General features: G+C 40.3%; 1 protein-coding gene across 3 annotated transcripts in view; it reads right to left on the reverse strand.

The window, feature by feature from the left end:
- The window catches only part of LOC1277436 (myb-like protein I), a 70,814-nt gene that overhangs the window by 14,940 nt on the left and 42,435 nt on the right, over window positions 1–13,439 (reverse strand). For all 3 annotated transcript variants that reach the window (XM_061662047.1, XM_061662048.1, XM_061662049.1), the window contains exon 3: window positions 4,096–4,233. In XM_061662047.1, the coding sequence (XP_061518031.1) occupies window positions 4,096–4,233 (138 nt within the window). The remainder of the gene's footprint in view (window positions 1–4,095; window positions 4,234–13,439) is intronic.

Below are 13,439 nucleotides of genomic sequence, written 5' to 3' on the forward strand. Positions count from 1 at the left end.
AAATTGGAAATCCTTGTTGATAGACATTGATGAAGGTTAAGAGTGGATTTGAGGGAGAGAAAAATCTTTTACAAAACACCCTCAGATAGCTGCAAAGCATGCCATGCGTTTTATATCTTGTCACCACCGTAAAAGTTTCCCCCGGGCGAAAGCTCCCAAAAAGCACCCGCAAAAAGCTGTTCGCAAAATATGCAAAATACGCGCTCGCCCTGGTGTGAAATTTGAATTTTAACAGTGTGGAGATGAGTGAGAAAAAGTATGAAAAACAAAAAAAAAACAATTGAAGCTCATTAAATTTTCACCAAGGATTTGGAGTTCCTCTCTCGCTCCAAAGGATGCATGCGACCGAAGGGAAAATGGGCGGGCAAAATTACCCCATTTTTTAAATCGAACGACATTTTTGGGACTCTCCCCATGTTGTCTGTTGTCTGTAACACAGTGTAGGATGCAAAAAAGGAACCCAAAAAGCCTTCCAGCGTTGATGGGCGCGATTGAGGGTAAACTTTATGATTGCCATAAAAACTCTGTTCTCGGGGATTTTGTGTGTCCTTCCCAAAAACCGGCTGCCGATAGCTTTCGAAAATTGGGACAAAATGACTGGAACAGCAAGGGAATGAGGGGAGAGGGCGGAGACCGTACCCGTGGAGATAAAACCACCCTAACGGTAACGAGATCCCGTCCCGTCCTTTTTTCGATGATCTGCCGCCAACCGGCAGCGCGCGTGCAGTGATTTTCAGTGCGCTCACAAGCACCTGTTCATTTTTAGTGGTGTGTGTGTGTGTGACCCTTTTTTTGCTGTTAGTTGGAATCCCCACCCAATTCCACGCTCAGGTGGGTGACGGGAATTTTCAGCAAAAAAGTCTGTACCTTGTGGTAGTATGCTTAGGTGTCAGGCTTTCGTCTGTCAACGTGTACGCGCGCGTTTGTGTTTGTGTGTTGTATCACGTGTATCACGATTCCCCCGTGTGCTTTTTGGAATCAAGGGGCCACCTTTGCCTTGTGACAGGTCAAGCAGCAACATTTAATTGGATGTTGCATGTGTCTTTGTGGGTGTGTGTGTGTGTTTTTCTCTAGCGATGGCCAGCATCAATAGCAGCTGTTTGCAGCATTTAACCTAGATTCTCGAGCCTGTTATGTTGATGGTGTGCGGTTGTGGAAAGTGTGTGTTTCGGGTCGGGTAAACATGAGGGGGGAAAAACATGTAGATGAGTGGAGCAAGGACGTCGTCATGGTCGTGGGATTGTGAGCTGTGTGCTCTATTGGCAAGGGGCAGCGGCGGGCAGCTTTTGATACGTTGTGTGAATTAACCCTAACTGGGTGGTCTTCAATGAGGTTTCTGCGAAGGGTGATTTGTAAATTAAATAATAAATGATCAATTAATGAAATTAATTTGATTTAAAAACCGGGGGCGGTCTGCAGAATGAGGTTTCTAAGGAGTTCGTTGGAACAAAATGAAATAGACTTGTATACTATTTTAATGATTTTTTTAAACGAAGATGTAATATTAAGCGAATTAAGTGAGTTTACAAAAAAATAACTGTGAAAAAAATTCAGCTTTTTACGTGAAAAGTCCATGAAACATTGACAATTCTTATTATAAATGTCGCACAATAATTCATTTAAGAATATTGTTTTATAAATGTCGCTACAGTGTGCGATAGCGATTAATTGTTTAATCATAAAACAACTCAGAAATGGTCTGTTTACAGGGTTTCCCACGATTTATTGGTTGGTTCCCATCAATTTTTGGTGGGTTCTCATATTTTTTTGGTACGTTCCCACGATTTTTTGGCCGTTTTCCAGAATTTTTTGGTCCAATTGTATTGATATCCAATCGGAAAATACCAATAAATTATGGGAACGAACCGAACATCTATGGGATATGAATACAAAATCGTGGGAACTGACCAATAAATCGTGGGAAACCCAGTATGATTCAACCAACTAAGAAATGGCAAAACATCTTTTCACTTCCCTTTTTAAAGATCTGTTTCCGGCTACTGAACATCGGCTACCGGCTACAGGCTACAGCCCTTGACGTTCTTAAGGTTTTGGAGCAGTAGTTGAGGAGTTTGATCAGGAAAATAAATTAGCTATTGAACAGAATATCACCAAAGTAGCTTGTTAAGCCTCACCCGGAAAGCAACACATTTGACAAACATTCGTTTGCGAAGCGCGTAACGTTTCAAAAGAGAAAGTTAGCCCGGCTTAAACAGCTGGCTGCCAAATATGCACCGACTTGTAAGTTTATCAGAATGAATAAAGCTCTCAGATCAGACAGCAAGTCAGTTCTGATCGAATCTAGGATCGTACATCTTGTCCCTTCAACTCACTGCTGAGCAGTTATTGTTCCCCCGCCTGTGGTAAGGCTTGACTATCTCCAACAAACGTACCGTGTATCAGCTGTTCGGTCAGCAAAACCCCCAAGTCCGTAGGTTTACATATGCTACGTGGCATACCGTACCAGTTCTCACGACCCGAAGTAATGGTGGGTAATTCCTTCTTTCTTTCCTTCCTCCTCTTCCTCAGGGAACGCACAGGGAGGCATGAGGTCCACATCCTCCATTCAATTTACTATAACTCATCACAATCAGCACCCAAAGAATGCAAACAGTTTCAATCTTGCTGAGGACATCTGGAAAGTCTAAACCCTTAAAAGAGTGACAATAATACTAATAATAATGTTAATAACCAAGTGTTATTGCTTTACTTTGTACTGGTTTGCGTTATATTATGATCAAATCAACTGTAATCAAATGTTTTTGTAGAGTTAAGATCATATTAAAACTAATAATTAAGAACAGATTTAAACGTTCATTTGTATTCTTCAAGCAAATGTGGTATTGGCATCACAGCTCAGGATTCATCACAGCTCACAGATTCATTGAAAAAACAGCATGCTTCTGGCAATTACCGTCTCCAGTCTCAACATTCCCGGAAAGAAAATATAATATGAGCTCGTGATATTGCTGCCTCCGTTCTTGTTCATCAAAACCATTCACCAACAGAGACGCCTGCAGCAGCGGGCTAATTACTTTCATAAATTTCAACTCCAGCACTACTGCTAACTACCGTGCTGAAGTACACGACGGGGTTCATAATTCAACTTGAAGCAGCTGCCATTCCGTGTTCTGGTGCTGCCTCACTAGTTCGCGTCGATGTAGCGTCAGTCTTCAGCAAAATGTTCGTAATTAATTTGATCATTAGTAGAATTTCTACCTGCTGGTCAAAGGTAAAAGGACAGCCAGTTTGTAAAAAATAAGGGTACGTAGACGTGGATGGGTGGGTGGGTTAGGCACACCTGTTACGCTATTTTAGCGAAAAGTTTTCGGGTAAAAAGTTTTCCCCGGGGTGTGAGCATGCTCGCGCGTGCTCGTCGATCGATTGCTGGAAACTTTCTCCTCCTTAGTTTCCATCGGAAGGAGGTGTCAAGGGAGGGGGATGGAGGGAATAGTGGGGGGACAATATAAGAGGCACGAGGCACTGGGACTAATTTTAGTTTTCACTCACTGCCCAGCAAGCAAGCTTCAAAAGCTCGGCTGCGTTGGATTACACGCGTTAATCAATCTCTGAGTGGTTTGTTCGCCGCCCGTTCGTAGAAGACGTCAGCGTGGCGGTAAGAAGTCACTGCCGAAGGTGGCTTCTGACGACAGTTTTGATTAGTGGGGATCCAATTTCGGGGTGTTTGCCAACATCATCGTCACCCTTGTAGCCTCAACAAAAACCTTCTCCACACTGCTAAGCCTTACGAGGACGGGCTCATTAATTCTAAACGCTCTCAACGCCTCTAAATCGAAACTTAGGTTGGTAGTAGGGTTGGCTGGCATTTTTCGTCACCCCCCGAGTATCACATTATGCTTCAAATTAAATCAAACGAAGCCCCGGCGCGCTTACGTGCAATGGGGCCATTGATGGATATCTTATGGGAAAGATCGGAATAGTATTTTCGTCACCGGAGTCGTTCTCCACCGGGGTGGAGAAAAAAAGGAGTAGCACCACAAAACACGAAAGACATTCATTGCTGCTGCTAAAGGTGACACCCACGTCCCCACGGTCTAACCAAAAGCACCCATGCCAAGTGGTTACGATACGTACCTGCCATCCTTGAAGCAGCAAGCTTCTGTCGACGGCCCTGAGCCACATCACAGCGTCGCCGGCCTGGAAGTCGCGTAGCTTGCGGCATCGGTCGTGCAGGAACATTCCTAAACATTTTAGCAGCTCTGACGTCGATGCCTGTAATTGAAGAGCAAGGAACAGACGGGTTGCGATGGGAAAAGCTAAGATTAGACCATTTGCGTTTCGAGTATAGAAAGGCTAGGTTGATGGATATTTAATAGTAGCACCACGCAGTGGGCGGCAAAGTTATACCAATTGAAGAGAATTCTTACTGATGGTAAAGATATGAGTGATTGGTCAAAAGAATTATTGATCAACTGTTCAGGTGCTTCAATATTTCGTAATTCAGCTTACATTTAAAGTAATGGTTGATGTAAGTAGTAAAAATCTCATTACATAATGAGCACTTATCAAATTTGCCCTAATTATGATGTTATGCTTATGAAAGCTGTTGTAAAATTGTTTTAAGATTTTATTGTGTGGTCTCTTGCTAGGATTAATGCGATTAGATTAAAACTGTTTTTTGATGTAATTGTTGTGTTTGTAATTGTACTTTATTGGTAGTTAGAGTAGTTTTTGCAATTTTATGGGGTTTATGTGAGTTTTCGGCGCGTTTGGTTATATTTTACAATTGCAGACACAGATTTTTCATTTATTAATCGATTGAGACACTTGAAATAAATAAATCAATAAATAATAAAAAAAAATAAATGAATAAAAGTGTAAATAAATAAGTGAATAAATCAATAAAAGATCAATAGATAAATAAATAAATAAATAAATACATAGATAAATATTTAAATAAATAAATAAATAAATAAACAAATAAATAAATAGAAAAAATAAATTAATTAATTAATTAATAAACAAGCAAATCAAAATTAACAAATAAATATACAAAAGATAAAAAAAATGAAAAAAGCAAATAAATAAATAATTAAATAAATAAACAAATCAAAAAATTATAAAAAAATACTAAATAAAAAAATAAACAAGTAACTAAATAAATAAATTAATTAATTAATAAATTTATTTATTTATTTATTGATCGATATTTTAATATATTGATAAATTATTAAATAACAATTAATTAAAATAAAAATTAAATAAAAAAATAATTAAGTTTATGATGAAATATCAGGCTTTGGTACATGGTTGCACATGAAAAAGAATGAAAAACACGTAGAAATTGTAATTGAATACTTTATTCAAATAAAAAAGATGGCTTTGGTCATCTAAACATCATAATCAATTATATGAAAACAGAAAAATGTCGATTTTCAGTCCCCCAATTAACTGTTTTGCATTTTAGAAGAAAAACAACTAAATTTAAATTGCATGAACTATGACCAGGACTTTCGTTTTTCACAAATGATAATCACTCGAATACTCCATCGAGACTACTTTCATTACTATACCCAAAAAGTAAATTATGTAAATGTAAAATGCAAACAATTCAGCATAGAAATTTAACGAACTAAACTCATCATGCTTCCTGCAAAATTCCTTCATCATGCACAAGCAAAACATAATTAATTTACTTCAACACTGCCAAATCGACGGAAGCAATTATCCACCACACAACAATCAGAAAACACGCGTCACCTGAAAAGCGTGCGCTGCCTGTCAAAGGACACCGAACGCCCCCAAACTGTCAGTGGCAGCAGCTGCAACTCGGCGATGCACCATTCCAGAGAAAAGCCACACAAAAAACACTCAACCCGGATGTACATCAGACAATTTTGCTGCGTCTCGCTTTCTCTCTATGTTCTTTTGCATTTGGAGCTCTGGGTGGCGGAGCTGTGGGAGAAGTATTTGTTTTCGCAGTTTCCGTTTTTTTTGCCCCTTTCAGCCATTTCAGCAGATTTTCCCAGTGTTTCGTTAATGCAGCACACCGAGAGCCTCAATTCATTTCGTGTCACTGCTGTGTCGTCATCCGTGGCATGTCGTTGAGTAGGGACGGAAATGGAAGTAGCACAAATGGAAGGTGCAAAACAACTGCACACGGACAAGGCTCACCCTCAATAATGCGGAGGAAAGCCCTCTCTAGTAGAAGAAAAAAACTTTTGCCTTGCTCTGCTTCACCCCCTGTGCGATGCTGTTTCCTCTTTCTGTCGCATCAAAAATGTGCCTCACGAACAAAACAAGTTACGCTTTCGGGACACACAAAACTTGAGCGGCACAAAATCCACCATACATGAGATAAGCCCACGGAAAGACAGTGAGCCAACACGTGCCGTGCATGCTGCTGCTGCTGCTGCTGTGGTCGACCGTGTTGCGACGGACAAATTGCTGTTACCGAGCGAGTTTGGACAAATCGCTTGGAAAGTTGCGCGAGTCCAGTCGAAGACAAAAGTCGATTTGATCACTGTACATAATTTATGTGAGTGGTCAAAAGCTTTCACAACAAGAGCTATGAATCTCGACCAGTGCGCGGATGCTTGGTGTTTTTTGGGTAGAGGGCCGATGGTAGAGGGATTTTTGAACTGGATTGAATTAGCCAGCTGCATAATGGAGCAACGGAGCAATTTTATAATGGTGATGACATTCTATATTTATTGGCAAAAAATGTCTTTTTATGTGGAAATGGTTTGCTCTGAGTGCAAATTAGTGTGTCAAAAGAGAAAGAAAGCTATTTTTTTTATCTAGAAAATGATAAAATAAAGATGATACAAAATTTCAAATCTTAATAAAAACTAGGCAAAAAATGTATGGAAATGGTTGGATGACTGTAATGATGTGGGTTAAATTTTAGAGCCTTCAAAATCCTTTTGCAATGATTGTAATGAAAACAGTAAGTGTAATGAAGGCAGAAATACTTTCTTTCAGTATCTTCTTCGCGCACGAAGCATACAATAATACTAAAAGAACATTCCGAATGAAAGTTTCCCCTTCAAATCGCCATCAGATCGGCCAACAAAAACAGCGTTGCAAATGAGTTTAGAAAAAAGAGAAAAACAAATACTTCCATTTCATATTCCGTTTCATTTGCGTTCCCCACCCGAAATGGCGTGTGAAAGTTTGCCCATTTTATTTGTTGGATTTTTTGGATCGTTGCTACTGCTGCTTCCTTAACATTGCTCCAAACTCCATTTGTGCAACACCACACCTGGCCTAAAATTTCATCGCGGGCTAGGTATAATCTAATTTTTAAAATGGATACCTTTGGGGGGGGCGGTTGCAAAGCAAAGCAAATGGGGCTGTGAATTTCACGCCCTGGACTGGGTGTATTCCAGTAAAATTTCCATTTTCGCATTTAATGGTTATCTTCGCAACACGACGCTGACAAAATAATCTAATTCTATTTCAACAAAACTGTGGCGAGATTAAAATTGCGTCAGAAAAGAAAAGTAAAAGAAACTGGGGAGGAAAAGGAGCAACTTGAAATCGGCAAACTGTAGATAGCGCCGCAGGGTGCCCACCAGCACGTAACGAACCTGTTAATGCACGCCTCAGGGGAACATGGAACAGCGGGACGGAATCGGAAGCGACAGTTGAGTGTTACACGGTAGCTAATGATGCTGCTGAGTGCATGGCCGCGGGGCTTGGGCATATATTTTTTACCGGGAAACTCATGGGACAATATCCATTAGGAGCAGTGAGAGGGGGAGGGGGGAAGAGCAAGAATATTGTAGCATTCTTTTCCATTCGTGGAGAGTTGAAATTGCTTCACAGTAACGAAGTTCGTGTCCTTGCTTTGTGTCTCCATAGAAAGCATTCCTTCTTTTCTCTCAGAAAAGCTAATAAGAACATAACACGTTCCCTTGCCGTACCGCTTAACCGTCTAATAATCCAATCGTGATCGAAGCATGCTGGTGTAAGCAGAATGACGGTGTAATTAAGCTCTTACAACGACCACGCGACCGGGCGGACGGCAAGCAAGCCATGATGTCGCAGCGATAAGCCAAAGCACTGCCGCGCGGCGTTTTACTGTCGCCAGCGTAATGTCTTTCGACTGTGTTACGCTATCGTGCAGAAGGAGGAACAGGTTCGGTCGTCAACCGAAAGCAACAAACACATCAATATATCACACTTAGAACGAAGGTCAGACAAAGAATGCTGACGCAAACTGAACTCACAATGGAGGTACCAGGGAGAGAGAGAGAGAGAGCACGCGCACTCGCAGCGTCTTAATTTTGCACTCCCACTGTCACGTTAGCATGAGGCTCCAGCATGGGAAAATGTCTCCGGAACCATATGCGACTTTCCCGGATCCACCAAGCTGGGAACCACCGGAAAGAGGTGGTCAGCATGTTTTCCAAACCATAAAATTTTGTATCGATTATTATCGAATTGTGCACACACGCGGAAACGCGGTTCTAAAGGAGGGTTGACGGCGGGTTGATCGAGCCAAAGTGGTTCGGGCTTAGTTGACGCAAACAAACCGTGAATCGATACATGAATTCATAGGACCAAAGAACGCGATTGAGAACGGTAAGAGGTTATGTAATGCAATTGCTCTCGCGCCCTAGCTGGCGGTATTATTGATTCTTTCCGAATAAGTAAGTGTGTTGGCTCAGTCACAGAAACGTATAAGCGGGCTGACTGGACAATATGTAATAAAAGTTTGAAATGAGCATTGCAATAAGAGATAATTTAAATTGGGTTTAGACATCTGCTCCTGTGTCATCAATTAATCAGCTAACGGAATATTTACAAATGACTAGGCGCCTCCATTAGTTCTGGCTCAGAGAATTTTAGTGTTTGTATTGTTAAATTTTGTGAAAATTAACATAAATAATTAACACTTCATAACAATTGACATCTTTAAGATTTTGTATGTCTCTGTTTTTTATGGTTCTTTACGCAAATTTCATTGCATATTTACGGTATGGCTAAAAAACTGCTCTTGTGCGAAGCTTCAGGGGTAATATTTATTACATTCCCAACAAAAAGATTTGATCAAATCGTTATTGATGCCTTTTTTTATATTGTATTGTATTTATATTGTAATGTACGTATTTATTGCACTAAATCGTAAAAAATATCGTAGAAAATATAAAATACAGACAGAATTCAATAGTTCATGGCGCTTTTTTGTTGGACTACTTTTTAGTTAAACGCCCGATAGTTGATTAATAGTTCAATTAAAAAGCATGCGTTTGTATGGAAAACCCGGTTTCTGAAAAATTGACAAAAATCTAATGGCTTGCTGAGACAAAAATCAATTTTTTTTGTATGGAAAAACGTGCCAACTAAATATCACATATTTAATAGTTGACAGGGAATCTGAAGAGAGGTAGAGAACCAGAGTGTTCTGTCTGTACTTAGAAAACATAAATAAAATTAATTAAAAACCACTTCTGTACTCTCCCTTTACTGATACGATTTGTGAAGAAGAATAACAAATTATCGAAAAGAAAAAGACCACAAAATATCCCAATTCCTAATTGAAAATTTATTGAATTAATTATATCAAGATACGTAGGTCGGAAACTTCGAAAATCTAATAGCATGTTGTATCCATCAGTATGTATTTTATAATGAACCTCTATTCCTACTGGAAAACATCATAAGAATCGTATTAGAAGCTTCAGTATGTGATTTTAAAGAAGAATTAGTGGTTCAAACAGAATATGTAAGGGAACTATTATTATTTACATTTCAACTGAGTTGTACATGTTGTACTTGTTTACTGAAATGTACTTTTTATTTATTTCCATTTCGTTCCTATTACAACAAGAAAATCCGTTCTGACTAATCACATGTAGGGCAATACAGCAATTCAAGCTTTTGAGGCACCTGACAAAACACGCAAAGACAAAGCAAAGCGATCACTTTTGAAGACCATCAATAAATCAAACTAACACCCTTTCATATTACAACCCCAGCGGGGGATGCACACATTCCGATGCGTATGGGGAACGATTTCCACCTATTTGTTTCATTTCTTCCCGCGCGAGCGGAGTCTCTGCGCTGTGGCCGCGACGGGTGCCCTCGAATCCCTCGGGACACCTGTGAACCTGTATGCACGCTCCGTGCACCCACGCTCACCTCCACAGCCGACGCACAGTCAGCTTGAAAGCGTGGTCGAATTGAAACATTAAAATGATTTATTCTCAAGGGCACGACAAACAGCGGAAGGATCGTGATGAATCCTTCTGCCGTGGCCGAGCGTGAGGAAGCGCTTTTGTCGTTGTTTTTCCCATCGCTCGCTCCAGCTCGTATGAGCCTTTGGCAAACAGCGCATTGGACTTTGGCGCTACGAAGCCGCACGGTGTTGTGCCGCTGCTGAGACGTGATTTATTGCTTATTGATGTCGTGCTGAGGCATCGGTCGCTGTTTGCTGTGTGCTACGTTGTGCGGGTCCCTCCGATCGATCGATCGATCGAACACCCCACTGTCGAGGTGCCGTAGCCATGTGCCTTTGTGTGTCGATGTTTGTGTCCAAGCAGCGAGGGTGCAGCCAAACCAGATCTGGCGGGTTGAAATGTTCATCCATCATTCGGGCAAATCGAATCGCAATGATCACAAGTATTTTTGCTCTCCTGCCCCCCCCCCAAAAGCTGGCACGGCACGAGGGGGAAATTAGATTTATTTACACTCTGCAATTTTCACGCAAACAGTCAATGGAAAGAAGATTCGTCAATTTCACCGCTAAACACCTACTCAGCTTCCAGAATAGGGGAAATTTCCAATTGCTGTGAAAGGTTTCAGATGTGTGTGTGTATGTGTGGAAAGAGCTGGGATCGGTCGTGATTCACAGTACGGCACCGTTTATGATTCATATCGTTCGTTTCATCCCGTGAAGTGGGCGTACGTGTGCATTGTGTCGGGCCAGCATCCTGCAGCCGTCCTCCCACGGTGCTGGGTTTCAAGAGGACTGTGTGGGACGACGGTTTCTGCTTATTGTTTCATAAATGCAATCGCATTATTAGCTTCCAGCGAAGAGATCAAACAAAACGTGCACAAGCTGGGTCATGCTGGCAGAGTTTTCGTCGTTCTATGAGTTATTTTTGTACGTGGAAGTTGAAGTTTCATCTATTATTCAGAGTATAATTCATTTCTAGTCGTTATTGTTAGGAGAATGTATTTTTAACATTCTATAGAAATTCGGTAATAAACGATTTTTTTCAATAAAAAATCTTGAAATTAGTTTAAAGTGTTTTAATTTATTAGTAGTTTTATTAGTTTTAGACCATTTTAGACCAGTTTGTGCTTTATATTAGAATAGCGCCTGAAGGTATGCAAAATAGATTATCATTTGTCTTTTTCAATAAGACACTAAACTGAAGGGATTTAAAAACACCTACCGTCAGGCGCTTTGTTTTTTAATAGGAAAATAATCAAACGTACAACTCATATAGTCTAAGAAGTAAATGTAAAAACAACTCTTATCTTCCTGCTAAAGCCAAGCAATGCACAAGTACCGTTCGCTCATTTACGAAGAAACATCATCATTTACTAGATTGATACCGAATGTCTGATGCGTTGTTCGTCTTAAACGCTCTCTGCATTGTTGTAGCCGCTTTCCGCAACACATATACACACGCACTCAAACAAAGGCACACAGATACACGTTTGAAAGCTTAAGTACCGCCACCACACATGCATCAGATAAAGCATCTTCATATCAATCCACTTTGTCATTCCTTCCACCGCGTAGTGGAAGACTACCAGCTGCACAGCAAAGACGTGCGGGCCACTGACACGAAGATGTATCAAAGAAAACGTAACGAGAGAGAGAGAGAGAGAGAGAGAGAGAGAGAGAGAGAGAGAGAGCGAGAAAAGGGAAGATGATGAAGCATCCTCCAGCACGTGTCAGTGATGTAAGATAGCGTGGCAACGATCTTCATTTTCTTCATTGGAAAACTTTGCTCCGTGCTAGTAAAGCGCACAGGATGAAAAATGCCATCGTTCATTTTTTGCAGCTTTTGTGGAAAAGTTTTTCCTCTCTCCGCCGCTGCATAAATGTACGCAATGCTGGTGGGGAGGAACAAGATGAAAAAAAAAATTGTTCGTTCCAGTTGGAAGATATGTTTGTTTGGTGGAAGCGTAGAAAGGTTTGCCTTACGCAAGGCAACGTATTAGCAGCGCCATCTTGCCAAGCGAGCAAAAAGCCGTGTACCGGGCACAACGTCCTTAAAGTTTCATTCCGTTATGCTTGGTTATGGTTTCATATTTTTAAAAGCTCCGCACAAGAATAGCACTTTGCCACGTGGTCATATTTTCTAGAAAGCATGTGCGAGATGAATAAATGTAACACACTGGAAAGAAAGCAGTTCAGCGGTAGCGCTCCAAGCGCGGTACGGCGAGAACAGGTATTTATTTTTCCCGAGATTGTTCCCTTTATATTTATAACCATCGGTACCACCTGTACCTGGGAGTATGGTTGGGAATAATTAGTGGCTACAACTACCCTGTGTAGAAGGAAATGGGAATTTATCTAATGAAAACGCTCAACACCAGGGCAGAAAAGGGGAGATTGAGGTTTCTACAGAATTTATCAATCTCACTTTATCACCGTCCCCGGTAAACAGAAGCCGACAAGGTGGGAAAAGTAACCTCCCTAATTTTAATTAGTGAAAATGTTACAGTTCGCACTAACGTGCCGAAAGGTACTCGATTACACCTCACACCGAAATATCATGTCTAATATAATCGTTTAATTTTTTTGTGTGTAATGTGAAACGCCTTATCGTTCTGTATTTGTATGTAAAAAAAGAAGGAAAATCTCTTAGAGAAGTGAAATTCGATTTTTCTCTCAAAAGTACGACATTGGCTAGTTTGGTTTGGCTTGCTCGCTGAGAAGATGATAATTATTTTTTGTAAGCACCTTAGGGCAGCTTTTCCGATGTTGACGCCATTGTACGGCATCCCTTCCAGTGATTAATAACGATGCTTGGCTGCTGACTTTAGGTATTGATCACATAATTTAGGTCCGGTGTAAAACTGTTCCTGGTTTTCATTATGTTTGAACAGAAATGAAACTTCTCGAATGAAAAATTTAAAGACAAAATTCAATGTTTCGTCATTTATTTAAGCAGAAGCATTACCATATAGATAAGTAGTAAGTAATAAATGCAGTTACCTTGTGGAGCACATTTAGTAACTAATTGATGGCTGTCTCCACTATTTATTTATAATAATTTTTGCAAAAAAAAAACTATTCATAATTTATGCCAAAACACAGTGGAATAGGTATTGAATATCTTATTGCATACTTTTAGGCGTCCATCGTGTGGGAAGATGCAGAGCTCTTAGTAATTCATCATAATTTTCATCGTTATATAGTCATTTCAATATTTATCGACTGTGCGTCACATGTATAACAACTTGTATTTCTATGGAATGTTAATTCTAACCTTTTCGATTAAAATAAT

Source organism: Anopheles gambiae, chromosome 3 (assembly GCF_943734735.2).
Source record: "Anopheles gambiae chromosome 3, idAnoGambNW_F1_1, whole genome shotgun sequence".
NCBI lineage: Eukaryota > Metazoa > Arthropoda > Insecta > Diptera > Culicidae > Anopheles > Anopheles gambiae.